General features: G+C 45.9%; 1 protein-coding gene across 13 annotated transcripts in view; it reads left to right on the top strand.

Annotated features, from left to right (window-relative positions):
- The window catches only part of LOC109866952 (FERM domain-containing protein 4A), a 192,940-nt gene extending 166,771 nt beyond the window's left edge, over positions 1-26,169 (top strand). For 6 of the 13 annotated variants that reach the window (XM_031801194.1, XM_031801196.1, XM_031801198.1 and 3 more), the window contains exons 12-24: positions 2,476-2,552; positions 3,094-3,235; positions 3,412-3,553; positions 8,778-8,911; positions 9,053-9,175; positions 10,843-11,134; positions 11,319-11,375; positions 11,622-11,859; positions 12,004-12,165; positions 12,301-12,639; positions 12,755-13,326; positions 13,905-14,007; positions 21,285-26,169. In XM_031801194.1, coding sequence (XP_031657054.1) covers positions 2,476-2,552; positions 3,094-3,235; positions 3,412-3,553; positions 8,778-8,911; positions 9,053-9,175; positions 10,843-11,134; positions 11,319-11,375; positions 11,622-11,859; positions 12,004-12,165; positions 12,301-12,639; positions 12,755-13,326; positions 13,905-14,007; positions 21,285-21,387 — 2,484 coding nt within the window. In that variant the 3' untranslated portion in view covers positions 21,388-26,169. Of the gene's footprint in view, positions 1-2,475; positions 2,553-3,093; positions 3,236-3,411; positions 3,554-8,777; positions 8,912-9,052; positions 9,176-10,842; positions 11,135-11,318; positions 11,376-11,621; positions 11,860-12,003; positions 12,166-12,300; positions 12,640-12,754; positions 13,327-13,904; positions 14,008-14,538; positions 14,611-21,284 lie in introns of all 13 variants that reach the window. The other 7 variants (XM_031801192.1, XM_031801193.1, XM_031801199.1 and 4 more) reach the window with 7 other exon arrangements.
- The last annotated feature ends 1,643 nt before the right edge of the window (positions 26,170-27,812 follow it).

The following is a 27,812-nucleotide window of genomic DNA, read 5'->3' as shown; positions in this document are numbered from 1 at the left end:
CATAATAACAACCCATAACTCCTTTCATTTGTTAGTTATCATAATAACAACCCATAACTCCTTTCATTTGTTAGTTATCATAATAACAACCCATAACTCCTTTCATTTGTTAGTTATCATAATAACAACCCATAACTCCTTTCATTTGTTAGTTATCATAATAACAACCCATAACTCCTTTCATTTGTTAGTTATCATAATAACAACCCATAACTCCTTTCATTTGTTAGTTATCATAATAACAACCCATAACTCCTTTCATTTGTTAGTTATCATAATAACAACCCATAACTCCTTTCATTTGTTAGTTATCATAATAACAACCCATAACTCCTTTCATTTGTTAGTTATCATAATAACAACCCATAACTCCTTTCATTTGTTAGTTATCATAATAACAACCCATAACTCCTTTCATTTGTTAGTTATCATAATAACAACCCATAACTCCTTTCATTTGTTAGTTATCATAATAACAACCCATAACTCCTTTCTCATTGAAACTGGTTTAATTCCTCATTATGATGTGCTGTACATGTAGGTACATGTTGAAATAGCCTTCCTGGAAAAGTGTGACTGTGGTCTGCCAGTAACGTTCTATGGTTCATTGACTGATTACTAAAGCCTGATATGAGGGGAGATTCAAGCGATGGTTTGTGGCAGCACACATGGTGTGTAGGCTTCAGTCTATTCCCTGCACTAACAAACCTGATCACACTAGTTGAATACCATAACAGCTACTGGGATGTATGTGACACTAGTGCCAGTATTGCTGATGTGACACTAGTGCCAGTGTTGATGTGACACTAGTGCCAGTGTTGTCTGATGTGACACTAGTGCCAGTGTTGTCTGATGTGACACTAGTGCCAGTGTTGTCTGATGTGACACTAGTGCCAGTGTTGTCTGATGTGACACTAGTGCCAGTGTTGTCTGATGTGACACTAGTGCCAGTGTTGTCTGATGTGACACTAGTGCCAGTGTTGCCAGTGTTGAGTTGATAAGATGGGGCCACCCTCCAACCTAGTTACGAGGGAGCATGTGTGTGTCAAGCACTCTCTTGCTGGAAAGCTGTTGCACACACTCTTCCTATCTGTAATCACACACGTACACCCTCTCTCTCCTATTCTTAGCACCATACTCCATTAAGTGTTCCAACTCCATTGAGTGTACAGTTCACCGAGCATAACTGCACATATTATCTCACACGTATACGCACACACACGCTCACACACACTCTTAGTCCCAACGCTGTGTTTATACATTTGTTTTTTTCTCCATCAGATCCCCCTCCTCTCCTCTGTTCCTCTTATCCCTCTCTCTCCATTCTTTTCCCAGGCTGTTATGATTCCCAGGCTGTGCCCCCTCGTCTTCTTCTTCCTCCCTCTGTCCTCCTCTCTCCCTGTCCTCCCTCACCCTGCCAGTTAACTTTGTTTTCTCCTGTTGTTCTGTACAGAGTTCGTATGTTAAGCGTTTCTAAAACCGTCCTACTGCCTTTGCATCTCTACCACCACAATTGTTGGTGTGTGCTGCTTGTGTGTCTCTATGTGTGTGTGTGTTTCCCAGCTGCTAGTGCTGTAGTGTCTCCAGTGTAACAGTAACTGCTGTGTCTCTGCTCTCTGTGTAACGAGAGACAGACCTCGTCAGGCAGTTTATATGTTTGTGTGTCTGAAGAGTTGGGCTGGATGGCTGACTAAACAAAGCAAACGTGCTACGTTTGGTGGGGCCACAGTAATCCTCTCCCCACTCACCCTCCCTCCCTTTCTCCCAGCCACAGAGCCCAGAGCAGGAAGCGTACTCCTCGAGGGAGAGAGGAGGGGTCAGGGTGGAGGGAGGGGAGGGTCTTAGCCTGGCTATAGGAGAGGAGGAAACTTTACTTCACACACACTCTCACACTCTCCCACACACACACACACTTGCTCACTTGCCTACAGCTGGTAAACACCCTCCGACTCAGAACTTTCTGTTCCCCTGCACCTGGGGAGGATTTAACACACACACACACACACACACACATGGAGGAGACTTTCTCACCCAGCAGGGCTTGGTTTTATTTAAAGAGGAGCTGCTGGTTCATAAAGAGGATGGGAAAGAAGGGAAGAAAAGCCCTCCCCCTCCCTCTCTCAAGGGGGTGAGGTCATTCAGCTGGGGGAAGAGTTCTGGACGAGCCCGCTGGGTCTGGATCTGATCAGAGACCCTTACCTCATGTCCTCCCTCTTTCCTCTCCTCCCTCTCTCCTCTCTTCACTCCTCCTCCTCACTCCTCTCCTATTCTTTCTGTTTTTGGGGTGTTGCAAAACCAATCCTAACTCTCAGTGGATGTACAGGAAAGTCATATCCAGCCGGGAGTGTGTTTCTGCCTTCTCAAGCTTCTGTGTCTGTTTGATTCTCAGTTTGAAGTCTGTGAGCCTCTTTCAGTTCAAAAGTGTGTGTGTGTTTGTGCGTGCGTGTGTGTGTGCGTGTGTGTGTGCGTCCTCAGGTGTTCCAATGGCGTCAGCTGGAGAACCTCTACTTCAGAGAGAAGAAGTTCTCAGTGGAAGTTCATGACCCCAGGAGGTAAATCTATATCACATCTCTGAGTGTGTGTGTGTGTGTGTGTGTTTGTGTGTTTGTGTGTGTGTGTGTGTGTGTGTGTGTGTGTGTGTGTGTGTGTGTGTGTGTGTGTGTGTGTGTGTGTGTGTGTGTGTGTGTGTGTGAGAGAGAGAGCGAGAGAGAGAAACGAACGAGAGAGAGACGAGGAGAGAGACAGAGAGAGAGAGATGAGAGAAAAGGAGAGAGACGGGCAGAGAGAGAGAGATGAGAGACGGGCAGAGAGAAGAGAGAGCTGTTTTATTGGAGGCAGTAGTTAGCATGAGATACAGCTAACTTTCTGTATAAACACTGTAGAGTAAATCATGTCATGGGAGTCAACGTGTGTGGTACTGCTGAACATCACTAGTAGACATAGCCTCTCTCTTTTCTAGAATAAGTGTGTTATCCCTTGCGTCTGGCCCTGCTATAGGCCGTTGGGGTGTGTGTGTACGTGCGCGTGTGCATGTTCTTTAATTTACTGTGTGTATTCAGTGTGTATAAGGAGGCCTTGTGTCCGTCTCTACTGTAGGGCGTCGGTGACCAGAAGGACGTTTGGCCACAGTGGTATAGCTGTCCACACCTGGTACGCCTGCCCTGCTCTCATTAAGTCTATCTGGGCCATGGCCATCAGCCAACACCAGTTCTACCTGGACCGCAAGCAGAGCAAGGTAACACAGAATCACTGGGGAGGTTGTAGAATGAGTATGGGATTCTAGGATGAGTGTTGGAGACTAGAGTGTGTGTAGTTGTAGAGTGTGGTATAGCATCACCATATCAGTAGAAGCAAGCAGAAATACAGGATTTTGTAAAGATATAATATCTCCACCTGTGTGTGCGTGTCCAGTCTAAGATCCATGCGGCTCGTAGCCTCAGTGAGATAGCCATCGACCTGACAGAGACTGGCACTCTGAAGACATCTAAACTGGCCAACATGGGCAGCAAGGGCAAGATCATCAGCGGCAGCTCTGGCAGTCTGCTCTCCTCAGGTAAGTCTCTGTCTGTGGCCTGCAGTACCCTTACCCTACACTCCAACCCATAATGTTGAGGCCCTGGCCTCTATATGTAGTGTGGTAGAGGAGAGGGGGATAGACGGAAGAGAGGATAAGAGAGGGATGTAGTGGAGGGGGGGCAGCTTTGTCCTGGTCTCTTGGACAATGACTCTCTGTGTAGAGGGAGGTCATGTGGTTAGAAAGAGATCTGTGAGAGGAGACAGTGGTAACCCCTCCCCCCCCCCCATCCCCTATCTAGGCCAGGGCAGGGGTCTGTGGGAACCGAGTTAGAGAGGACAGGGCTGTGAATCTACCTTTAAACTTCAGGACAGAAACCCTTGATGTTTTCCCAAAGGCCGTTTCCACCAACATTGTGAAAGTGTGAAAGGCACAGGCAAGGTCAACTAATGTTTAGTGAAAGTGCTAGTAGTTTAGAGTGAGAGAGAAAAGAGCGGTACACACATACTGCCAACTGTGTGTGTGCATGTGTGTGCAAAGGTCAGCTATTTCCACACACAGCTGACACCTTATGAAATCAATTAAGGGAGACCAGGGTTAGTTGTCACACTTTTTACTGTGTGTGTGTATTTCTCAGCACCAGTATATCTTACAGGACTCTTTTCAATATCAGGAGAAAGACCAAGGTCTTGTGTTGAAATGGGGATGCTTTTTATCCTCATATCGAACATGGAGTTATTAGCCATCAAACACACTCTTTCTACTTGTGACAACCAGCCCCATTGCGGCGTTGGAAGTCACATAGAATGGGGTTGGTTGTCACAATGTAACGTATTCCTTTTGTAACAGGAAATTAAGCCACACAGCAAGCCTTTCTTTGATCCAACGATATTCCTAACTAAATTCATAATATTATACTTTGAGAATATCATATTACATTTTGAGTACATTTGTGTGTGTATGTGTGTGTGTTTGCACGTGCATGTGTGTGGATGTGTGCTATTTCTCCTGTCCCATGTTTCTCTGGATCTGCCTCTCTCTCTCTTCCTCACTTTGTGTCTTGCTGTTTCTCAGCTACAGTATCTCTATATAACTCTTCTCTCTGTCTTGTCCTCTCACCCTCTCCATTCAGTGTTTTTATCCCCGCTCTTACACACACACACACACACACACTAGGTGACTTAGACTGGGACATGCTTAACACCACCGGCCATCCTACAACCTAAGCTTGATGCCCTCAATCTCACACAAATTATCAATGAACCTACCAGGTACAACCCCAAATCAGTAAACACGGGCACCCTCATAGATGTCATCCTAACTAACTCACCGCTCAAATACACCTCTGCTGTTTTCAATCAAGATCTCAGCGATCACTGCCTCATTGCCTGCATCCGTAATGGGTCTGCGACCAAACGACCACCCCTCATCACTGTCAAAGGCTCCCTAAAACACTTCTGCGAGCAGGCCTTTCTAATCGACCTGGCCGGGGCATCCTGGAATGACATTGACCTCATCCCGTCAGTAGATGATGCCTGGCAATTTTTTTTAAGTGCCTTCCTCACCATCTTAAATAAGCATGCCCCTCTCAAAAAATGTAGAACTAGGAATAGATATAGTCCTTGGTTCACTCCGGACCTGTCTGCCCTTGACCAGCACAAAAACATCCTGTGGCGTTCTGCATTAGCATCGAATAGCCCCCGGGATATGCAACTTTTCAGGGAAGTTAGGAACAAATATACACGGGCAGTTAGAAAAGCTAAGGCTAGCTTTTTCAAACAGAAATTAGCATCCTGTAGTACTAACTCAAAAAAGTTCTGGGACACTGTAAAGTCCATGGAGAATAAGAGCACCTCCTCCCAGCTGCCCACTGCTCTGAGGCTAGGAAACACTGTCACCACCGATAAATCCACTATAATTGAGAATTTCAATAAGCATTTCTCTACGGCTGGCCATGCTTTCCACATGGCTACCCCTACCCCGGTCAACTGCCCGGCACCCTCCACAGCAACCCACCAAAGCCCCCACCATTTCTCCTTTACCCAAACCCAGATAGCTGATGTTCTGAAAGAGCTGCAAAATCTGGACCCCTACAAATCAGCCCGACCCTCTCTTTCTAAAATGATCTGCCGAAATTGTTGCAACCCCTATTACTAGCCTGTTCAACCTCTCTTTCGTATCGTCTGAGATCCCCAATGATTGGAAAGCTGCCGCGGTCATCCCCCTCTTCAAAGGGGGTGACACTCTATACCCAAACTGCTACAGACCTATAACTATCCTACCGTGTCTTTCTAAGGTCTTCGAAAGCCAAGTTAACAAACAGATTACTGACCATTTCGAATCCCACCATACCTTCTCCGCTATGCAATCTTTTCCGAGCTTGTTATGGGTGCACCTCAGCCACGCTCAAGGTTCTAAACAAAATCATAACCGCCATCGATAAGAGACTTTACTGTGCAGCCGTATTCATCGACCTGGCCAAGGCTTTCGACTCTGTCAATCACAACATTCTGATTGGCAGACTCGACATCCTTGGTTTCTCAAATGATTGCCTCGCCTGGTTTACCAACTACTTCTCTTCAGTGTGTCAAATCGAGGGCCTGTTGTCCGGACCTCTGACAGCCTCTATGGGTGTGCCACAGGGTTCAATTCTCGGGCCGACTCTCTTTTCTGTATACATCAATGATGTTGCTCTTGCTGCTGGTGATTCTCTGATACACCTCTACGCAGACGACACCATTCTGTATACTTCTGGCCCATCCTTGGACACTGTGTTAACTAACCTCCAGACGAGCTTCAACGCCATACAACTCTCCTTCCATGGCCTCCAAATGCTCTTAAACGCAAGTAGAACATAATGCATGCTATTCAATCGATTATTGCCCGCACCTGCTCGCCCGACCAGCATCACTACTCTGGACGGCTCTGACTTAGAATACATGGACAACTACAAATACCTGGGTGTCTGGTTAGACTGTAAACTCTCCTTCCAGACTCACATTAAGCATCTCCAATCCAAAATTAAATCTAGAGTCGTCTTCCTATATCGCAACAAAGCACCCTTCACTCATGCTGCCAAACATACCCTCGTAAAACTGACCATCCTACCGATCCTCGACTTCGGTGATGTCATCTATAAAATAGCCTCCAGCACTCTACTCAACAAACTGGATGCAGTCTATCACAGAGCAGCTTACAGATCACTGCACCTGTACATAGCCCATCTGTAAACAGCCCATCTACCTACCTCATCCCCATACTGGTATTTATTTATTTATTTTGCTCCTTTGCACCCCAGTATCTCTACCTGCATATTCATATTCTGCCGATCTACCATTCCAGTGTTTAATTGCTATATAATTACTTCGCCACCATGGCCTATTTATTTCCTTATCTTACCTCATTTGCACTTACTGTATATAGACTTTTTGATTTATTTTTTTCTACTATATTATTGACTGTATGTTTTGTTTATTCCATGTGTAACTCTGTGTTGTTGTATGTGTCGAACTGCTATGCTTTATCTTGGCCAGGTCGCAGTTGCAAATGAGAACTTGTTCTCAACTAGCCTACCTGGTTAAATAAAGGTGTTCTCAACTAGCCTACCTGGTTAAATAAAGGTGTTCTCAACTAGCCTACCTGGTTAAATAAAGGTGTTCTCAACTAGCCTACCTGGTTAAATAAAGGTGTTCTCAACTAGCCTACCTGGTTAAATAAAGGTGTTCTCAACTAGCCTACCTGGTTAAATAAAGGTGTTCTCAACTAGCCTACCTGGTTAAATAAAGGTGTTCTCAACTAGCCTACCTGGTTAAATAAAGGTGAAATAAAAAATAAAAAAAAACACACACACAATCTCAGTCACTTACATATTCCTACTCACACAGTCTGTTCTCGCTCTCACCCTCGTCTCCAAGCGAGCGTACATGTGTTTGTGTGCACGCATGCGTGTGTGTGTGTGTGTGTGTCTTGGATTGTATGCATTGAAACTGATCCAGTGGTAAAGTATTAGGAAACCGCCAGGCAAGCAGAAAGATGTCTCAGATTGTACACTAGTCAATCCTTGTTACCTCAGAACACACACACACACAGAGAGGTTATTCTGGCAGTGGGATGTAGAGATTGTTAGTGAGAGGGATTGATTCCTCCAGGCTTAGATAGTCTTGGGAGATGTTGACCCAACTCAATACATCACTACTCTCTCTCCTCAGGCAAGTGCGTGTGTGTTAAAGGGATAGTGCGTGATACTGGCACTTCTGACGTCTTTCTGCTTCCCCAGAGTCAGATAAACTCATGTTAATGTCTCTACATGCAGTATGAAGGAAGTTGGAAGTAGATTCTCAAGCCAATCCTTACTAGCATTAGCACAATGACTAGAAGTCTACAGGTACAGTAGCATCTGTAGTCTTCCATCTGATGACACGCCGCTGTGCTTACCATCTCTGCCTGGCAACAGAATGATGTCACTGAGTAGTGATGTCATCTTTATGCGTCTCCTTCACATTCTCTCTACAATTTTCAGCAGTGTAGACATTCTGTATTCATTTCTCTACAGTGCAGTTAGTGTGGCAGTACTGGCTCACATTCCTCCTGGAGGCCAGCCCTGCTCTAACATAGTTCATACAACGATTAGTATAGCTGTTTATCATTATCGTAAAATAGTGTTTACTCCAGTATGTCATCCACAATGGTGTTTGGTCACAGTGTGTGTGTGTGTGTGTGTGTGTGTGTGTGTGTGTGTGTGTGTGTGTGTGTGTGTGTGTGTGTGTGTGTGTGTGTGTGTGTGTGTGTGTGTGTGTGCGTGCGTGCGTTTGATGGGGAGGGAGAGGCTGGCACGATGTTGTGCCTGCAAGGTTGGAGACTGTGCGTCACAGACTGTGTCCTCGGCTTCCCCATCCCACTCACACACATACACATGCACACACCCTCCCCACCACATACAGTCTTAGACCTCCTTATCGAAGCGTTCCACTCACTTCCCGGTAAACTTCCTGAGCTGTCGGCAGGTGCCTTCGCCCCCCTCCCCATCTACCCTCTCCTTGTTTCTCTCTGTCTCTCTGGAGGTCTGGGTCAGACAATGCCATTGTGTTGGGCTCCAGTGTTGTCAGTGCTGTATTTGGGTGTATGTATATGTGTGCTCCACACAGTAATGTTACAGTAAGCTTGTTTCTGACAGTGTTCTACGCTCTGGTCCGTGTTCAGTGCTAAGTTCTTCGTCTGTTATTTGTGTGTGTGTTCTGACTGCATCTCTGATCTGTGTGTGAAGGTTCCCAGGAGTCGGACAGTTCTCAGACAGCTAAGAAAGACATGCTGGCAGCACTGAGGGCCAGGCAGGAGGCTCTGGAAGAGACACTCAAACAGAGACTAGAGGAACTCAAGGACATCTGTATCAGAGAGGCGGTAAGAAACACACATGCACGAACACACACACAAACACAGACACAAATATACACTACACATACACACACATACACACACAGACACACACACACATCAATGATTAATGATCAATATAATGTATTTCTGTCCCTCTCTCTCTAGGAGTTGACAGGGAAGCTTCCTGAGGAGTATCCGTTAGATCCAGGGGAGGAGCCTCCGACAGTCAGGAGGAAGATTGGCCCCGCCTTCAAACTGGACGAACACAAGATCAAGCCGAAAAGAGAGGTCAGAGAATACACTCAAACTGGTACTTCTGTAAATCCACATGAGAGCCAACTGTTTCCAGTGGTTCCATTCAGTTCAAGTAAATGGGAGGAGTTGTATTTGTCTCCCAGTATAGATACACTTCCTCATGAACCTGGAGTGATGTAATAGATATGGTTAAGACTTGGGGATGGAGAACTGATCCTAGATGATTGGTTGACTGGGGCAGTGACTAAACCAGCAGTCTGGAACGTCTTAGATCTGGTTTGAAGTCATCCTCAATCCCTCTTTCTCCCTGTTCTTCTATTTGTGCCGTAATATATTTTCCACTGCTACAGGGTTGACTAAAAATAGCCTGTCTGTTCCTTACCACAGGAAGCGGTTATAGTGGGAGAGAAAGAAAGTGTGTGCAAGCGAGCGTACATGTGTTTGTGTGCACGCATGCATGTGTGTGTGTGTGTGTGTGTCTTGGATTGTATGCATTGAAACTGATCCAGTGGTAAAGTATTAGGAAACCGCCAGGCAAGCAGAAAGATGTCTCAGATTGTACACTAGTCAATCCCTGTTACCTCAGAACACACACACACACACGCGCACACACACACACACACAGAGGTCATTCTGGGATGTAGAGATTGTTAGTGAGAGGGATTCCTCTCACTAGGTAGTCTTGGGAGATGTTGACCTAACCCAATACATCACTACTCTCTCTCCTAAGGGAAGTGTGTGCGCGAGTGCCTGCGTGCATGTGTGAAACAGGCCTACTGTTCTGTTTTTCTGAGGTGAGGTGAGGGTTAAGTGGGGGGGGGGGGGGGTTCTGAGCTGAGGTGAGGATTAGGGGGGAGGTTCTGAGCTGAGGGTTAGGGGGGTAGGGGGGGTTCTGAGCTGAGGTGAGGGGTAGGGGGGAGTGGGGGGGGGGGTTCTGAGCTGAGGGTTAGGGGGGGTTCTGAGCTGAGGGTTAGGGGGGAGTAGGGGGGGGGGGTTCTGAGCTGAGGGTTAGGGGGGTAGGGGGGGTTCTGAGCTGAGGTGAGGGGTAGGGGGGAGTGGGGGGGGGGGTTCTGGGCTGGGGGTAAGGGGGGTTCTGAGCTGAGGTGAGGAGTAGGGGGGGGGGTTCTGAGCTGAGGTGAGGGTTAGGGGAAGTAGGGGGGGGTTCTGAGCTGAGGTGAGGGGTAGGGGGAGTAAGGGGGGGTTCTGAGCTGAGGTGAGGATTAGGGGGGAGGTTCTGAGCTGAGGGTTAGGGGGGTAGGGGGGGGTTCTGAGCTGAGGTGAGGGGTAGGGGGGAGTGGGGGGGGGGTTCTGGGCTGGGGGTAAGGTGGGTTCTGAGCTGAGGTGAGGGTTAGGGGGGAGTAGGGGGGGGGTTCTGAGCTGAGGTGAGGGTTAGGGGAAGTAAGTGGGGGTTCTGAGCTGAAGTGAACTGGGGGTGTTTGAGGGGTTCTCAAGGGAGACAAGACAGGACTAGGAAAGAAAGGGGGAGGAAGGAAGATAGATGATTTCCTCATTGTGTTTTTCCAGGCCTAGGAACATGCTTTAGGTTACTACTGGTGGGCGTGGACGGGAGTTACTCATGTCTGAGTGTGTCATAGCTTGTGTGTGTTTGTTTCTCTTTGTGCACACAGTTATGTGTTTGTGTGTACACGTGTGTCACAATTCGTAACCCTTGCATCTCTCTCCTCTCTCCCTCTCACCAGGAGGAAGAGCTAGAGCGTCTAGAGAGGGAGTTTGCCATCCAATCACAGATCACGGAGGCTGCGAGGCGGTTGGCCGGCGATCCGCACGTGAGCAGTAAGAAGCTGAGGAAACAGAGGAAGACGTCGTACCTGAACGCACTGAGGAAACTCCAGGAGATAGAGAACGCCATCAACGAACACCGTGTCCGCTCTGGGAAGAAACCCACGCAACGCGCTTCGCTTATCATAGAGGGTGAGACTACACACATGCTGAGAGAATCGCTTATACGAACCACAGCGCGTAACAAACAGGGTGAGACCAGGCACACATACACAACATCAAAAATTCACATACACCATACATACACACACACTCAAACACACTCACACAGACACACACACACGGCAAGAAGTGCTCATAAACATTCATTTAAACACACCTACCTAACCCCAACCAATGCCATAGTAAGAGTGTTTTCCTCTGTTCTCTACCACAGAGGCCAACATCGGCTCAGAGGACAGCTCTCTGTCTGACGCTCTGGTCCTAGACGACGGTATGTTTACCTCTCTCTCTCTCTGTCTCTCTCCCTCTCTCTCTCTGTCTGTCTCTCTCTCTCTCTCTCTGTCTGTCTCTCTCTCTCTCTCTCTCTCTGTCGGACGATGGGATGTTTACCTCTCTCTCTCTGTGTGAACCTCACAGTGGAATAAATCTAAAGGTGTCATCATCAACCTTCTAATGGGGTCTAATCAGTGTTCAATCTAACCAATCCCTCCATTCCTCTTTCTCTGTCTCTCTTCAGATGACCCCCAGGTGACAGGGACCCCCACCTTCTCTCCGACAGCATCTCCACAAAAGGGCCTCCCTCCCCGGCCTCCTTCCCACAGCCGGCCCCCTCCTCCCCAGTCCCTAGAAGGCCTTCGGCACCTGCACTACTCTCGCTCCGAATACGACAAGTCCCCCATCAAACCCAAGATGTGGAGTGAGTCCTCGCTGGACGAACCCTACGAGAGGGTAAAAAAACGCTCCTCACACTCCAGGTGAGAGGTCAACTCTGTTGCCATGACGATAGATCTATACTGGGGTCATGGGGCATGTGATAGTTGGTTTAACGATAGTAGAATGATTAGAAAATAGCAATAGTAATGTTAAGGTTTTCTAAGTGCTCTCTCTCTCCCTGCCAGTCACAGGCGGTTCCCCAGCTCTGGTACTTGTGGGGAGGCAGGAGGCAGTAACTCTCTGCAGAGTAGCCCCATCAGGAGCCTTCCTCACTGGAGCGCCCAATCCAGCATGCCCTCTACCCCTGACCTTAGGACCAGGACCCCTCAATATGTACACTCCACCAGGTAACCGCCAGATAACTTTGGAATAACCTTCAGACAACCGCCACACTACGGTCACCTCACTAGGTCAAAGCCACAACTGTACTGGAAAATCTCTCTCTCTATCTCCCTCCCTCCATCTCTCCCTCCTTTCACCAGGTCTGTGGACATCAGTCCCACCCGTCTGCACAGTCTGGTTCAGCACTTTAGGAACCGCAGCTCCAGCCTGGAATCTCAGGGCAAGCTGCTGGCCTCCGACCCCGATACACACACTCACACAGACACCCTGGGAGCCCTGGGCAGCCCAGACTTCTTCTTGGCCCCAGGGACACGCAGCTCGAACGGTTCGGACCCGCTGGATGACTGTTCGTCCTGTACCTCCCAGAGCAGCTCAGAACACTACTACCCTGGGGGAGCGCCAGGCTCCAACCCTAACTACTCCACCCTGGGAGAGGACTCCCCCTCCAAAGCCAGGCAGAGGCAGAGGCAGAGGCACAGGTTAGTACAGCAGAGCTGGGTGTGTCCAGGGATTTACTTTGGACTTGTTCAGCAATCCTTGGAGGATCTCTGTGACATGTTCTATGTTTAATGTGTATATCCTCTCTCTATCCAGGTCTGCAGGTCACCTTGGTTCCTCTAACTCTGGCTCCATGCCCAACCTGGCAGCCAAGAACGGTTCAGGGGGCAGTGGTACAGGGGGAGCAGGGACTGGGTCAGGGCAGCACGGGGTGTACCTCCACAGCCAGAGCCAGCCCTCGTCCCAGTACCGGATTAAAGAGTACCCCCTGTACGTAGAGGGAAGCCCCAACCCGGTGGTGGTGCGCAGCCTGGAGAGTGACCAGGAGGGCCACTACAGCGTCAAGGCCCAGTTCAAAACCTCCAGCTCCTACACAGCCGGGGGTCTCTACAAGGAGACCTGGGGGGGTGAGGAGGGGGGAGAGGGGAGTGGCAGACTCACCCCGTCCCGCTCCCAGATTGTACGGACTCCCTCACTGGGGCGAGAGGGGGGAGGAGGGGGGAGGGCAGTGGTGTCGGACGAGCTGAGGTGTTGGTACCAGCGCTCATCGGGCAGTCTAAAGGAGAGGAGTCACTGTGGCTCCAATGCGTCAGACAGCGGCTCGTTGCAAGGCACTCTTGGACACGGACGAGGCAACAGGGTGGGGACGCTCGCCAAGGGATCGCCAGGTGGGTGACAACACACCACACACTCATCACCCTCAGCGGGGTCGCAACAACACAGCTTCCACTTGTGACACGACTTCTGCTTTTGGACATTAACAATGTGATATGGCCTCATAACTCCTCCACAGCCTTTTCTGGATTGGTTGAATAGTGTAGCAGAGGTCCTCTCCCGACAGTTTTTATGTTATTTTACACCAGCTACATTAGGTTACACAGACATAGTTTATGTTCAAAGCTAAGTTTGGAGTTTAAACTGGGTTTGCTCAGGCAGTGTTAAGGATAGATGTTACATTTCCTATTATTTACATTCAGATTATGAGACTGACGTGCTGCCTACTGCGCCAACAAGGCCTGTGTGTGAAGGAGAGTGGCCTCTGTTAAGGAGAGTGTGTGTAAAGTGATCCCTGAACTAAAGGAGCCTGTTTGTCACAGTGGTCACACCCCCACTTTAAGCCCCCTATCTGAGGCATAGCTGGGATTCCGCAGCCCCTGACCACCGACCTTTGTGTGTGTGTGTGTGTGTGTGTGTGTGTGTGTATGACTGTGTGTAACTGTGTATAACTGTGTGTCTCTCTGTATAGCAGCGTCCCCTCACAGCCAGAGGAGTGTGACTCCCTCCAGTGAACAGGCTGCCACCCCCATACCCCCCAGCAGCCCACAACACATCCTCAACTGGCAGAGCGGGTACGACACTCATACACACAACCTATACACACACAAACTACATACACATACACACACCAATACATCATTGGCAGAGTGAGGTATAACGTGTTTGGGGATGAAGGCCAGGCACTCAGGATCCTCCTCCTTTTGGGCCTTTAACCCTGGGTTAAAGGGTAAAGGTTAGAAGCTCTGGTTCCTGTATTACCATTCACAGGACATAATCTGCATCCTATCAAAGCATCTTCAGCTCTGCTTCTCTTTATAACCTCTTTATAACCTCCAACCTACACATACCATCTGCCCTTCTGCAGCACGGTACTCAGTCTAGCTACTGATCACAGGGCTGTCTTGTCTTCCTAAAGGACTTGGACTTGACGTTGTTCTAACTCTCACCCTCACACTAAATACGCCAGAATGATTTGTTATCTACTATCTTTCTCTTTCGCTTTTCTCTCTTTTTCCTCCTCATTCCGTCCCTGCTCATCTCTCTCCCTCTCTGTCTGTACTAACCTCTCTGCTGTCTGTCTGTCTGTGTGTTTCCTGGTTTAGCGGTACAGCAGACAGCTCTCCTACTGAAGACGTGTGTCAGTCTCCCCCTCAGCCCAGCTCTGAAGCATAGAGGTACTGTCTGTCTGCCAGGACTCTGCCAGAACACAGACCTGGAAACACAACAGATAGACCAGAGAACAACAGAACAACAATGTAGAACCATAGACCATAGAACCAAACCTGTCTGAACACGTAGAAACACACCCCGTAGAATGAGCCCTGACACAAAGACATAGAAACCTGAACTAGATTAGGGACGTAGAACTAGATCCGCTTGACTAGATACAGTGCCTTGCAGAAGTATTCACTCCCCTTGGCATTTTTCCTATTTTGTTGCATGACAACCTGTAATTTAAATGTATTTTTATTTGGATTTCATGTAATGGACATAAACAAAACAGTCCAAATTGGTGAAGTGAAATTAAGAAAAAAATAAATAAATTTAACGGAAAGGTGGTACGTACATATTCACCACTTTGCTATGAAGCCCCTAAATAAGATCAACCAATTACCTTCAGAATCACATCATTATTTAAATAAAGTCCACCTGTGTGCAATCTAAATGTCACATGATCTGTCACATGATCTCAGTATATATACACCTGTTCTAAAAGGCCCCAGAGTCTGCAACACCACTAAGCAAGGGGCACCACCAAGCAAGCGGCACCATGAAGACCAAGGAGCTCTCCAAACAGGTCAGGGACAAAGGTGTGGAGAGGTACAGATCAGGGTTGGGTTATAAAAAAATATCCAAAACTTTGAACATCCCATGGAGCACCATTAAATCCAGTATTAAAAAATGGAAAGAATATGGCAACACAACAAACCTGCCAAGAGAGGGCCACCCACCAAAACTCACAGACCAGGCAAGGAGGGAATTAATCGGAGAGGCAACAAAGAGACCAAAGATAACCCTGAAGGAGCTGCAAAGCTCCACAGCGGAGATTGGAGTATCTATCCATAGGACCACTTTAAGCTGTACACTCCACAGAGCTGGACTTTACAGAAGAGTGGCCAACAAAAATAAGCAAACATGTTTGGTGTTCGCCAAAAGGCATGTGGGAGACTTCCTCTCTGGTCAGATGAGACTAAAATGTAGCTTTTCAGCCATCAAGGAAAACTCTATGTCTGGCGCAAACCCAATACCTCTCAACACCCGCGAGAACACCATCCCCACAGTGAAGCATGGTGGTGGCAGCATCATGCTGTGGGGATGTTTTTCATCGACAGGGACTGGGAAACTGGTCAGAATTGAAGGAATGACGGAGGGCGCTAAATACAGGGAAATTCTTGAGGGAAACCTGTTTCAGTCTTCCAGAGATTTGAGACTGGGATGTAGGTTCACCTTCCAGCAGGACAATGACCTGAAGCATACTACTAAAGTAACACTCGAGTGGTTTAAAGGAAAACATTTAATGTCTTGGAATGGCCTAGTCAAAGCCCAGACCTCAATCCAATTGAGAATATGTGGTATGACTTAAAGATTGCTGTACACCAGCAGAACCCATCCAACTTGAAGGAGCTGGAGCAGTTTTGTCATGAAGAATGGGCAAAAATCCCAGTGGGTAGATGTGCCAAGATTATAAAGACATACCCCAAGAGACTTGCAGCTGTAATTGCTGCAAACGTTGGCTCTACAAAGTATTGACTTGGGGGGGGGTAAATAGTTATGCACGCTCAAGTTTAAAAAAAAAATTGTCTTCTTGTTTGTTCACAATAAAACATATTTAGCATCTTCAAAGTGGTAGGCATGTTGTGTAAATGAATTGATACAAACCCCCCCAAAAAAAATATATTTTAATTCCAGGTTGTAAGGCAACAAAATAGGAAAAATGCCAATGGAGGTGAATACTTCCGAATGCCACTGTATGTAGAAACAGAACCTGAACTAGATCAGGGGTATAGACATAGACTCCCTTGTCTAGATTCTAAGTATTGTACCAACTGCTGAGTTGAATAGGGTCTTCCCATTATTAATCCATTCTAATAGCAGGTTTGGGAATGGTGTGTTCTATCTGCTTCGTTTCTATGGCTGTAGCTGGACTGCATGTCTGCTGTGTATGGCTGTCCCTGTTTCTGCCTGTAGCTGCTCTCTACAGTAAACCCTAACCTTCACTACTGTACCCTAATAGAAAAAAAGTCTTGTCAACATAGGAAATGTATTATTTGGTTCCAGGTAGAACTCTTTTGGGTTCTATATAGAACCCTCTGTGGAAAAAGTAATACCTGGAACCAAAAAGGATTCCTCAAAGGGTTCTCCTATGGGGGCAGCTGAAGAACCCTTTAGGTTCTAGAAAACACCTTTTTTCTAACAGTGTACTGTAGGGCTGACTCCATTTAGTCGACTGGTCGATTATTTGGTCGATAGGGTGTTGGTCGACTGAGATTTCTTTAGTCGAGCAGTAGCAAAACATGTTTTTTTTTAAATATGGTCTACAAGACACCTATCTGATTCACGTCTGTCTGAGTGGACTGATCCATTGTGGAGGCCGTGGGGATGGCTCAGTCCATTACTAAGATGTGCTTCTGAAATTGTATATGGTGGTATTATGTAAGAACAATGGTGAAACAGAAATAAAAATTATATTATTTTAAAACAAATGTGCTTTCTCCCACATTGAATAGTGGTCGCTGTCCTCAGTTCTGAAACACATCAGTGCACTGTTGAATTGGTGCCTTTTCCTAGACCATGTTGCTATGTGCATAATAGCAAAGTTAACCAGCATATTGAGAACAATGCAGCGAAGGCAGCAGCGGAGTTAAGAGAGGAGAAAACAGCCCTTGTCTTAATTGCCTAAGAAAATGAGGAGAGAGGAAACCCCAACTTAATTAGGTCTATAATCAACAGCCTATTAAATGTGCCTGGCGTTATAAAACATCCCTATACAGTGTATTCAGAAAGTATTCAGTCCCCTTGACTTTTCCCACATGTTGTTATGTTACATCCTTGTTCTAAAATGCATTAAATAGATTTTTTTTCAATCTACACATAATAACCCATAATGACAAAGGAAAAACAGGTTTTCAGCCATTTTTGCTAATATATATATATTTTTTTACTGAAATGTCAAATTTACATAAGTATTCAGACCTTTTACTCAGTACTTTGTTGAAGCACCTTTGGCAGTGATTACAGCCTCAAGTCTTCTTGTGTAGGACACACCTGTATTTGTGGAGTGTCTCCAGTTCTTCTCTGCAGATCCTCTCAAGCTCTGTCTGGTTGGATGGGGAACATCGCTGCACAGTTATTTTCAGGTCTCTCCAGAGATGTTTGATCGGGTTCAAGTCCGGACTCTGGCTGGGCCACTCATGGACATTCAGAGACTTGTCCCGAAGCCACTCCTGCTTTGTCTAGGCTGTGTGCTTAGGGTGGTTGTCCTGTTGGATGTTAAACCTTTGCCCCAGTCTGCGGTCCTGAACGCTCTGGAGCAGGTTTTCATCAAGGAACACTCTGTACTTTGCTCCGTTCATCTTTCCCTCTATCCTGACTAGTCTCGCAGTCCCTGGCGCTGAAACATCCCCACAGCATGATGCTGCCACCACCATGCTTCACCATAGGGATGGTGCCAGGTTTCCTCATGTGCAAGTAAAAGGCACAAGCAGGCTGTCATGTGCCTTTTACTGAGGAGTGGCTTCCGCCTGGCCACTCTACCATAAAGGCCTGATTGGTGTGGAGTGCTGCAGAGATGGTTGTCCTCCTGGAAGGTTCTCCCATCTCCACAGAGGAACAAACTCTGGAGCTTTGTCAGAGTGACCATCCGGTTCTTGGTCACCTCCCTGACCAAGGCCCTTCTCCCCCGATTGCTCAGTTTGGCCGGGCGGCCAGCTCGAGGGAGTGTCTTGTTGGTTCCAAACTTCTTCCATTTAAGAATGATAGAGGACCTTCAATGCTGCATAATAATTGTTATCCATTTTAGAATAAGGCTAGAAGGTAACAGAATGTGGAAAAAGCAAAGGGGTCTGAATACTTTCCAAATGCACTGTATATTTACAGAAATAAGACCGATCCTGCTTCTGTTGCCAGTTTGACTTTAATAACCTACTGGTTCCGTGCACACCAAGCCAATCTCACAAATGTGGCTGTTTTTAATCTTTGCTCTGCTGTAATAAAGGCCTTACATATTTTTTTACCTTAGACCAGCCTCTGGTATTATTTATAATTATTTCGTGTATTTTACACTGTTACAAAATATATTCATAATAATAACCCTCCTTTTCCCTTGATTTCCTTGTTATTGTTATTGTTAATTATTATTATTATTTGTATGTTCATCAATACAATAATAAGTAATGTCATTATCATTAGTAGGCTTAGTATGGCAGCCTTTTATAACCACCACCGAGCTGTTGGCCTAAGAGCACATCCTGTTTAGTCTTAATCCCTTAACTAATTTAGGTCTGTATTTCAATACTTATATAGGCTACTGTATCAATCAATCATTCATTAGTTAATGTCATCACACAGCATACGAGTCATTCATGATGTGAAATGCAATCAAGCTTTTTAGGTTTAAAATTTTAAAAAACAAAGCAACCATTGAATAATTAGCATAAACAATCAATAGCCCTAAACTGTTCCATTTCAGAAATTGCATTCACGACTGAATGCGACTGTTTTTAGTCTTTGCTGTAATAAAGGCTTTACAAAAAGCAAAAAAATACATTACAACAGACTCTCTGGGTTCTCTTTATTTTGTGTTGTTTCAAACAAAAAATGATATTGTAATCCAACAGCCCCGGTTTGGCACATAATACACACGCAGAGCTGGCTCTTTACCTTCTTTTACTTGATCTCCAGTATTTTCCATAATTAGTCAAATTTATTCCACACATCTGACTTCCCCTTTACCTCTTGAGCAACCAGTAAACAGTCCCCTTTTCAAGTTTATTAGTCATGTCCACTGCATCCATTATGGTGTTCAGAGTTTGTTATAACCAATTTAATGAAGTGACTATGATTTGCTATAGGTCAGGCCCTATTGGTCACATGCATGCAATGCGTACATGTGTCACATAAAGAGAGCAAGGGTTAAGGGAATAGGGTATGTTTTTCCTAAACAAATTAGGGATTTCGGTAACATGAACTTTTCTGTCAGAAATGGCTGTAATTATGTTGCAGCTTCAGCAACACGGACAATGAGATAAACACTGTTGATGTTCTGTGGTGGTCACTGCTGCAGGGAGGAGAGAGAGACAACGCGATAAACACTGTTGATGTTCTGTGGTGGTCGCTGCAGCAGGAAGGAGAGAGAGACAACACTATAAACACTGTTGATGTTCTGTGGTGGTCGCTGCAGCAGGGAGGAGAGAGAGACAACGCGATAAACACTGTTGATGTTCTGTGGTGGTCGCTGCAGCAGGAAGAAGAGAGAGACAACACTATAAACACTGTTGATGTTCTGTGGTGGTCGCTGCAGCAGGGAGGAGAGAGAGACAACACTATAAACACGGTTGATGTTCTGTGGTGGTCGCTGCAGCAGGGAGGAGAGAGAGACAACACTATAAACACTGTTGATGTTCTGTGGTGGTCGCTGCAGCAGGAAGGAGAGAGAGACAACACTATAAACACTGTTGATGTTCTGTGGTGGTCGCTGCAGCAGGGAGGAGAGAGAGACAACGCGATAAACACTGTTGATGTTCTGTGGTGGTCGCTGCAGCAGGAAGGAGAGAGAGACAACACTATAAACACTGTTGATGTTCTGTGGTGGTCGCTGCAGCAGGGAGGAGAGAGAGACAACACTATAAACACGGTTGATGTTCTGTGGTGGTCGCTGCAGCAGGAAGGAGAGAGAGACAACACTATAAACACTGTTGATGTTCTGTGGTGTGGGATGCAGCAGGGAGGAGAGAGAGACAACGAGATAAACACTGTTGATGTTCTGTGCTGGTCGCTGCAGCAGGGAGGAGAGAGAGACAACGCGATAAACACTGTTGATGTTCTGTGGTGGTCGCTGCAGCAGGGAGGAGAGAGAGACAACGAGATAAACACTGTTGATGTTCTGTGGTGGTCGCTGCAGCAGGGAGGAGAGAGAGACAACGCGATAAACACTGTTGATGTTCTGTGGTGGTCGCTGCAGCAGGGAGGAGAGAGAGACAACGCGATAAACACTGTTGATGTTCTGTGGTGGTCGCTGCAGCAGGGAGGAGAGAGAGACAACGCGATAAACACTGTTGATGTTCTGTGGTGGTCGCTGCAGCAGGGAGGAGAGAGATACAACGGGTGCTAGTCACACAGTCACTCGCTGTCTTGTTTTTTTAGCACAAGCAAGTCTGAGCCAGGCAGCACAATCAAGTCAATTGCGGCCGGATTCCCTCTAGTCATTTGTGTTTCTTAATGATTTAATCATTCAGTCCATCTCAAGGATAGCAAAGCAGCAGCCACAGGGTGTATCCACCATAATACCAGTTAATTCATTATAAAACCATGAAGGGGATTGATAAATGCACTCTAGTCACCTAGTGTAGTTTTAGACTAGTACACTAACAGGACGTGTGAGCTGCCAAGAGACAGAGATATAGGAGGATTCAGAGATCAGTTTGAAATGAGGCCGGAAAAGAGGTAAAGGCATCATGGATTGTGCACGTTGTTTTCACAAAAGCTTTAGGTCTAGGCAAATGAAGTAACCATCAAAGCATCAAAGCATCAAACCATCTCTCTCTCTCTCTCTCTCTCTCTCTCTCTCTCTCTCTCTCTCTCTCTCTCTCTCTCTCTCTCTCTCTCTCTCTCTCTCTCTCTCTCTCTGCAGGTCATTCAATGATAGCTGTTTCCTCAGCAGTCCTCTGTGTTCAGAGCTGGCAGATGTCCAGTGGTACGGAAACGACAAGGCCAAACCTGGAACCCTGGTCTGACCTACTGACCACCACCCACTGACCCTCAACACTGATCCTTACTGACTCAACCTCCAACATCTCAACTGATCCTTACAGCCCCCACCAACCTCTCCTCCAGTGCTGACTAGATTGGCCTTATCATGGGCAGGAAACCCTCATCCATTCCTCCCTTCATCCATCTTTCCCTTTATCAGTTTCTGTGTATATCGGGCTTGGCTGAACTAGGGGTTCTAGGACCAACACGACTATTGCTGTGGAACAGCCAACCATAGCCTCCGATCCTGAACTCTGAGCGTGAACTCTGACCTTTAATCTCTGACCCTGAGTCTGCTCCAGTCTGAGCCCAAGGATAACCAGGAATGGGCAAGGGGGGAGGAGGGGTAAATCCAGACTACACTCAGCCCACCAGGCCCTGTCTCATATCTACCCCTGACCCAAGTGTGCTGCCAGTGTGCTCCCATGTGTTTTGGCTCATGTTCTGGACCTTTGTGTGTGTACGCTTGATCTGCTAGGTTCATTCATTTCATGTTTTATGTTTTAGTTTATTTCTCTATCGTTTTCTACAACAACAACAACAAAATGCGGGAGAGACTCGATTCACCCCTCTTTATGAAAACCTTCAGAATATTTTTCACTCTTCAGAAAAACTGCAGAGTGGATTATTGGAGAATTCTAGATTATCTGAAAGACTAGGCAAACATACAAACATTCCCAAAAATCCTAATCCCAATCCCAACTCCTATCCCACAACCAAAGATCCATCTGGCTGACCAATGGCACCAGTCCCATGGACACACTGGGAACACTGGTTTATCATACTGGGAGTTACACCCCACAATACTAGGAGTCCTCAAAGGAACTGAAAGACTGATCAATTCTACTGGGATCCTGCTCAGCACGTCTACTGGGATGTCAGTAATCTGAACTGGTAGTATACAACAGCCAGCCACACTGATCAACTAGTTTCTTGTACTGGGATGATCCACACTTCTACTGAGCAGTGAGCTCCTGGACTGGGATGTTTTGCCACACCTGTATACTGGGGGACTGTGGTCAGCTGTACTGGGAGACTATGGACAGACTGGGGGCCCTGCACAGCCAGATCAGAGATAGACAGGGACAGACTGTGCCACAGGCCACAGACACTTATTCAAGGTTTGGGCCCTGAAATGCCAAGCCACAATATGCAAGGAATCTCATTGAAAGCCAATGTCTTGAGTTTGTGATGGTTGAAACTGTAGATATATGTGTAGCAGTTTTCAGGTTAAGACCACATATAGTTTTGGGTGTTTATTTCCAATCATATCTGCAGGCTTTCAGTGGTCTATTTCATCTGGATCAACCCCTTCGTTTCACTTCCTGGTAAGAAGTGAAAGCTGATTGGATGTTTAGGACTGTGTGTGTCTCCCACTCCTCTCTCTCTCTCTGGGGATGGGCGTATGCTGTGGAGCTGATCGATCACACAGCTGCAGCGAAGGGCACTCCCCTCCTTCATAGTCGAGCTGCGCATATGATCAAATTGATGAGATGTTAAACACTCGAGGCGTTGTGATATCTGACTCTCTGCGTAGTCCTCTGTTAAAAATGGGAGGCAACCCTTATTTAAGGACCAGTCTGTCTCTGTGACATCGATCTGTCTGTCCAACTCCACGATTGGTCATTGTCTCAGACACTAGGGTAGTATATTTGAGGGTAAACATTTAGATCAGGCATGAGGCCTGTAAACTCCAGTGGGTACTCTTTTGTACAGGTCACTATCTCAGGCTATATTCTCTCTGCCTAAAGTCTCTCCTATCACCAGTCAGAACACACACATCTTGTTTGTGGACACACACACTTTTCTCATCAGTGCCATCTATGGTGGTGCTTAAAGTCTGTACTGTAACCCAGCACTGAAAACAGCCACTCACTAACATGACAAACCATATAACTACAAATCCCACAGGGTCCGGTTCCTAGTCTAGCAGAGGAAGTGGCTGTGTTCAAGAGCATCAAAATGATATATCATGGGTACATTGTGACTGACTGACTGATCTACAAATAATAATAAGTTATTTATGATGCAAGGTGATTTGTAGCTAAGTCAGTCAGCAGTCACCTGCACTGTCGGCTGTAATGTCGAACAAGCCCAGTGTCTGCTATATAGAGAACCTGCTTCCCAGAGCCAAAATAACATCAGGGAGAGGTATATACACCAATCAGAGCTGGATCTGCTATGTGGGGTGTTGACTATTGTAACTGTGTCAAGTATTCAATCTAAGTGTTGTTACCAGAGCACAACATACACAGTTGCACACTATGTATGAAGACTATAGGCCTACTATATAGAGAACCAGTTTTCATCTAGTTCTCCTCCTGGCTTTTTGATACATCTAAGGGGATTAAAAACATCTGCATAACAACACATTTACGATGTAAAAGTAAATCCAGACTTTATATAAGAGTAACACACACATATCTAGAATATAAATAATGTCACCCCGGCACCAGAAGGGTGTTTATATCATTGTGCTTTTATTGTGCCCCGTTCAAGAGAACTGGGAACTCAGAAATCTCCGACGTTGGACTTCAGTGCATTCAAGACAACTGGGAACTCGGAAATCTCAGACGTTGGACGTCAGTGTGTTCAAGACAACTAGGAACTCGGGGAAAAAAACTAGCTCCAACTGGGAAAAACTGTTTTGAACGGTCATCCGGAATTCCAAGTCGGAAACTCGGGGATCATCCTAAAGCTCCGACTTCTCCAACCTGAAGATCACTGTCATGATTTGATCTCGTTTTATTATGAGTTCCCAGTTGTCTTGAAAGCACCATGTGTAGGTAATGTCATCAATGAACATCAATGAACTGACCTTGGTTTAGTAATGGAGGCCATCACCGTATCCTGCTGTAACACAGCTGTGACTCAAAGAGAACGTGTAGTTTCCATATAACTCTCGCTTACATAGACCAACTCTTGTCACAAACAAATTCTTAAGCAGGTATTTTAAAGCACACCTTCTGGTTTTCTGCTGGGGAAAAGAAGCCTCTGCCCAACGTTGTTGTAATGCTGTATGTCTGGACAGTGTACAAAACCCCAAACAAAGCAAAGAATTGCAGTCCTTCTCTCACACCTGCCTGTGCTTTGTAAAGGCTTATATTAAACAAACATCTGAAAACATTGTTTATATGTTGCACAAAAATCTGACCCCGTCAAATGAGTTGAACTTGCACCAAGCGGCATGGTGGACTAATTCAGTTCAGTTTGAACAAGTTTCACGGCCCCCAACCCTGCCACACTGCAAAGTCCTGGTAAAAATGCTGTGTTTCTTCTGAACTTTGAACTCCTGTTGTTTACCTCTTTAGAACCACATCAGCTAGGCTAAGGCTCATTAGCCTGACCATTTCCCATGGATGAGATACCTCTGCTAGCTCACACCATTCCATGCATGCTCAAAAAAACAAAAATACTCCCCTTCTCCACTCACCTTTTCCTCCTAGACAGAGAAGCATTCTATATCCATGACAACACCCCCAAACCCCCAGTTTGACTTTTGATTCCTGGCCCCTCTGACCTTTGAACCCAATGTGGTGATGATGTGTGCTGTACCCTCTTCTAGGTCCCCTATGCCCATACTGTCTGTACTCCATAGAAACATAAACATTTTTATAGTTAAAGATGAACTCTTTTATCAACCTCTTTCCTGTACGTTCTACAGAGGGGCACTGTAAGCCTAAGTGGGGTTTTTAACATTCACTGTAAGCTTAAGTGGGGGTTTTAACATTCACTGTAAGCCTAAGTGGGTTTTTTAACATTCACTGTAAGCCTAAGTGGGGTTTTTAACATTCACTGTACGCCTAAGTGGGGTTTTTAACATTCACTGTAAGCCTAAGTGGGGTTTTTAACATTCACTGTACGCCTAAGTGGGGTTTTTAACATTCACTGTAAGCCTAAGTGGGGTTTTTAACATTCACTGTAAGCCTAAGTGGGGGGTTTAACATTCACTGTAAGCCTAAGTGGGGTTTTTAACATTCACTGTAAGCCTAAGTGGGGGTTTTAACATTCACTGTAAGCCTAAGTGGGGGTTTTAACATTCACTGTAAGCCTAAGTGGGGGTTTTAACATTCACTGTAAGCCTAAGTGGGGGTTTTAACATTCACTGTAAGCTTAAGTGGGGGTTTTAACATTCACTGTAAGCCTAAGTGGGGGTTTTAACATTCACTGTAAGCTTAAGTGGGGGTTTTAACATTCACTGTAAGCCTAAGTGGGGGTTTTAACATTCACTGTAAGCCTAAGTGGGGGTTTTAACATTCACTGTAAGCCTAAGTGGGGGTTTAACATAACCATGTTCCTTTTTATATGAACCAGTATTAGTTCTTTCTTTGGTTTTTGTTTCTAAGTTCTGACATAGTAAAAATTCCTTTCAGGTGCTATATGATGACCAGTTACCGCTTTGTCACGTAGGATATAGACTCTCCTCATTGTTGTCAATAGTTTTAATACGTTGTGCAGAGCAAAGACCATCCCTTTAGGCAGTAGGACACCCATCCACCAGACCATAGAGCATGTAACCTGATTTTATTGGTTCTCTTCAACTGTAACCTGATGAAAAAAAGGTGTTGTAGAAAAAAACTATGTGGAATTGACACAAAAAAATACTGAATTCCACAGTTAATTTATTCTTTTTTCTATTAAGACTTTGTATAGGAACTTTCCATTTTTCTAAATGGTGTTGTTGGCACCTGATGATGGATTGTCCAGATGAGAAGAATTGGTGGTTTTTCAGATTATGAAAATAAATTATTGCTGAATGTTCTCAAGATGGTTTCCTGGTGTCTTCTTCTCTGTGTCATCTGTTGTATGTTCCTTAAGGTTTAGCATGTCCTTCCCACACCTCAATAGCTCAAAGTGGCTTCCTCTCCACCTCTCCTTTCCTCTGTTCTGGTAACTTTGGACTGATGCAGTAAATACCTGGCTGACTTCATTGTCTTACGTCAGATAGCGTAACGATTCTGCCTGCACTGACTGATAGGTCGGTTGAGGGACGAGCAGATCATAGGAGTCTGTCTGAAGACAATAGGCTGGCCCGGCATGCACCATATTGCTTGAACATTTATCAGAGCAAATTAACGAGACAAAGCCACATTCAGATGGGAAAATAATTAGGAGGACACCACTGAAAAGAACACACTCCTGTACAACCCTCCACCCTGTGGTCTCCATGCTGACAGACCCAGTCTTCAGACAGACCCACTCTGGGACCACATCTCTTTGAAACTGGGGATTGAAAATCCCTTCACATCAGAGAGTCAAACTCAGGCAAGTCCAACTGTTAGCCCCCCATTCTCTTTCCCGTGCCTTCTTTCTCTTACCCTTTGACGTTTTTTTATCCCATACTCTTCCTTTTCCATCTCCATTCTCTCCCCCCCACTTCCTCTCCCACTATACTCCCTCTCTCCTCTAAAAAATCCATATGTTCTCTGCTGGTGATCCCATAGCAGTGCTTTCAGAAACTGTTTCCTGTCTCACTTTATTTAGGAACCCTTTAGGAATGGTGTGTGCATGTTTGAAATAGTGTGTGTGTGCGCGTGTGTATGTGTGTGTGTGTGACTTTGCTTTGCTTAGTGGACATCAGGCAGTACTGAAATGGAACAGAACCGATTAAATTAATCATGTAACAATGAACTCAGGATTTGGGGCACCACGAGAGCGGTTGTTAAACATTTTTGATAAGCGTAGTAGAATGGTCCCACTTAAGTTCACTTTTCTAGATACTTTACTTACGACAGCTAATCAGCCGTACCAGTGATTGTCCGGGAGGTGATGTTATTGTCTCTACCTCGTGTTGAGATTTCAGAGTTCGAACCACTTTGGACGTGAGCTGCAGCTCAACGCCTCTCTGGTCTCATATGTTAATTCTTAACCCCTCATTTTATACAGTTCTTCAAAAGGGGCGGTTCGTGAGGCTGACACACTCTCTGACCTCACTCAAGGGGGCGGTGACTACTCACTTGTGCAAAGTTATAGAAACAATTTCCTCTTATAGTTTCTAAGATCACATCCCTCTCTTAACAAAAACACTATCATAATTTTTCCACAATGTAGAGGATGGACACTTCACAGATATTTATTTTACTAGGCAAGTCAGTTAAGAACAAATTCTTATTTTCAATGATGGCCTAGGAACAGGGGGTTAACTGCCTGTTCAGGGGCAGAACAACAGATTTGTACCTTGTCAGCTCGGGGGTTTGAACTTGCAACCTTCCGGTTACTAGTCCAACACTCTAACCAACCAAATGACATTATTATTGTTTAGATCACCTCTGACCATTCCTCACATTCTATGTCAGAAGTATTGTTCCAGTATTTGCTTTACAACGTTTAAAAGTTTCGATGGGAAAATGTCTGTGTAGACAAAGGCACGTTCCTGTGGGAACATTGGAGAGGGATGTTCTCTCCTTGA

This window comes from Oncorhynchus kisutch, linkage group LG22, assembly GCF_002021735.2.
Source record: "Oncorhynchus kisutch isolate 150728-3 linkage group LG22, Okis_V2, whole genome shotgun sequence".
Taxonomy (NCBI): domain Eukaryota; kingdom Metazoa; phylum Chordata; class Actinopteri; order Salmoniformes; family Salmonidae; genus Oncorhynchus; species Oncorhynchus kisutch.
The sequence above is the reverse complement of the archived record's forward strand: the minus strand, read 5'-3'. Positions and strand labels throughout refer to the sequence as shown.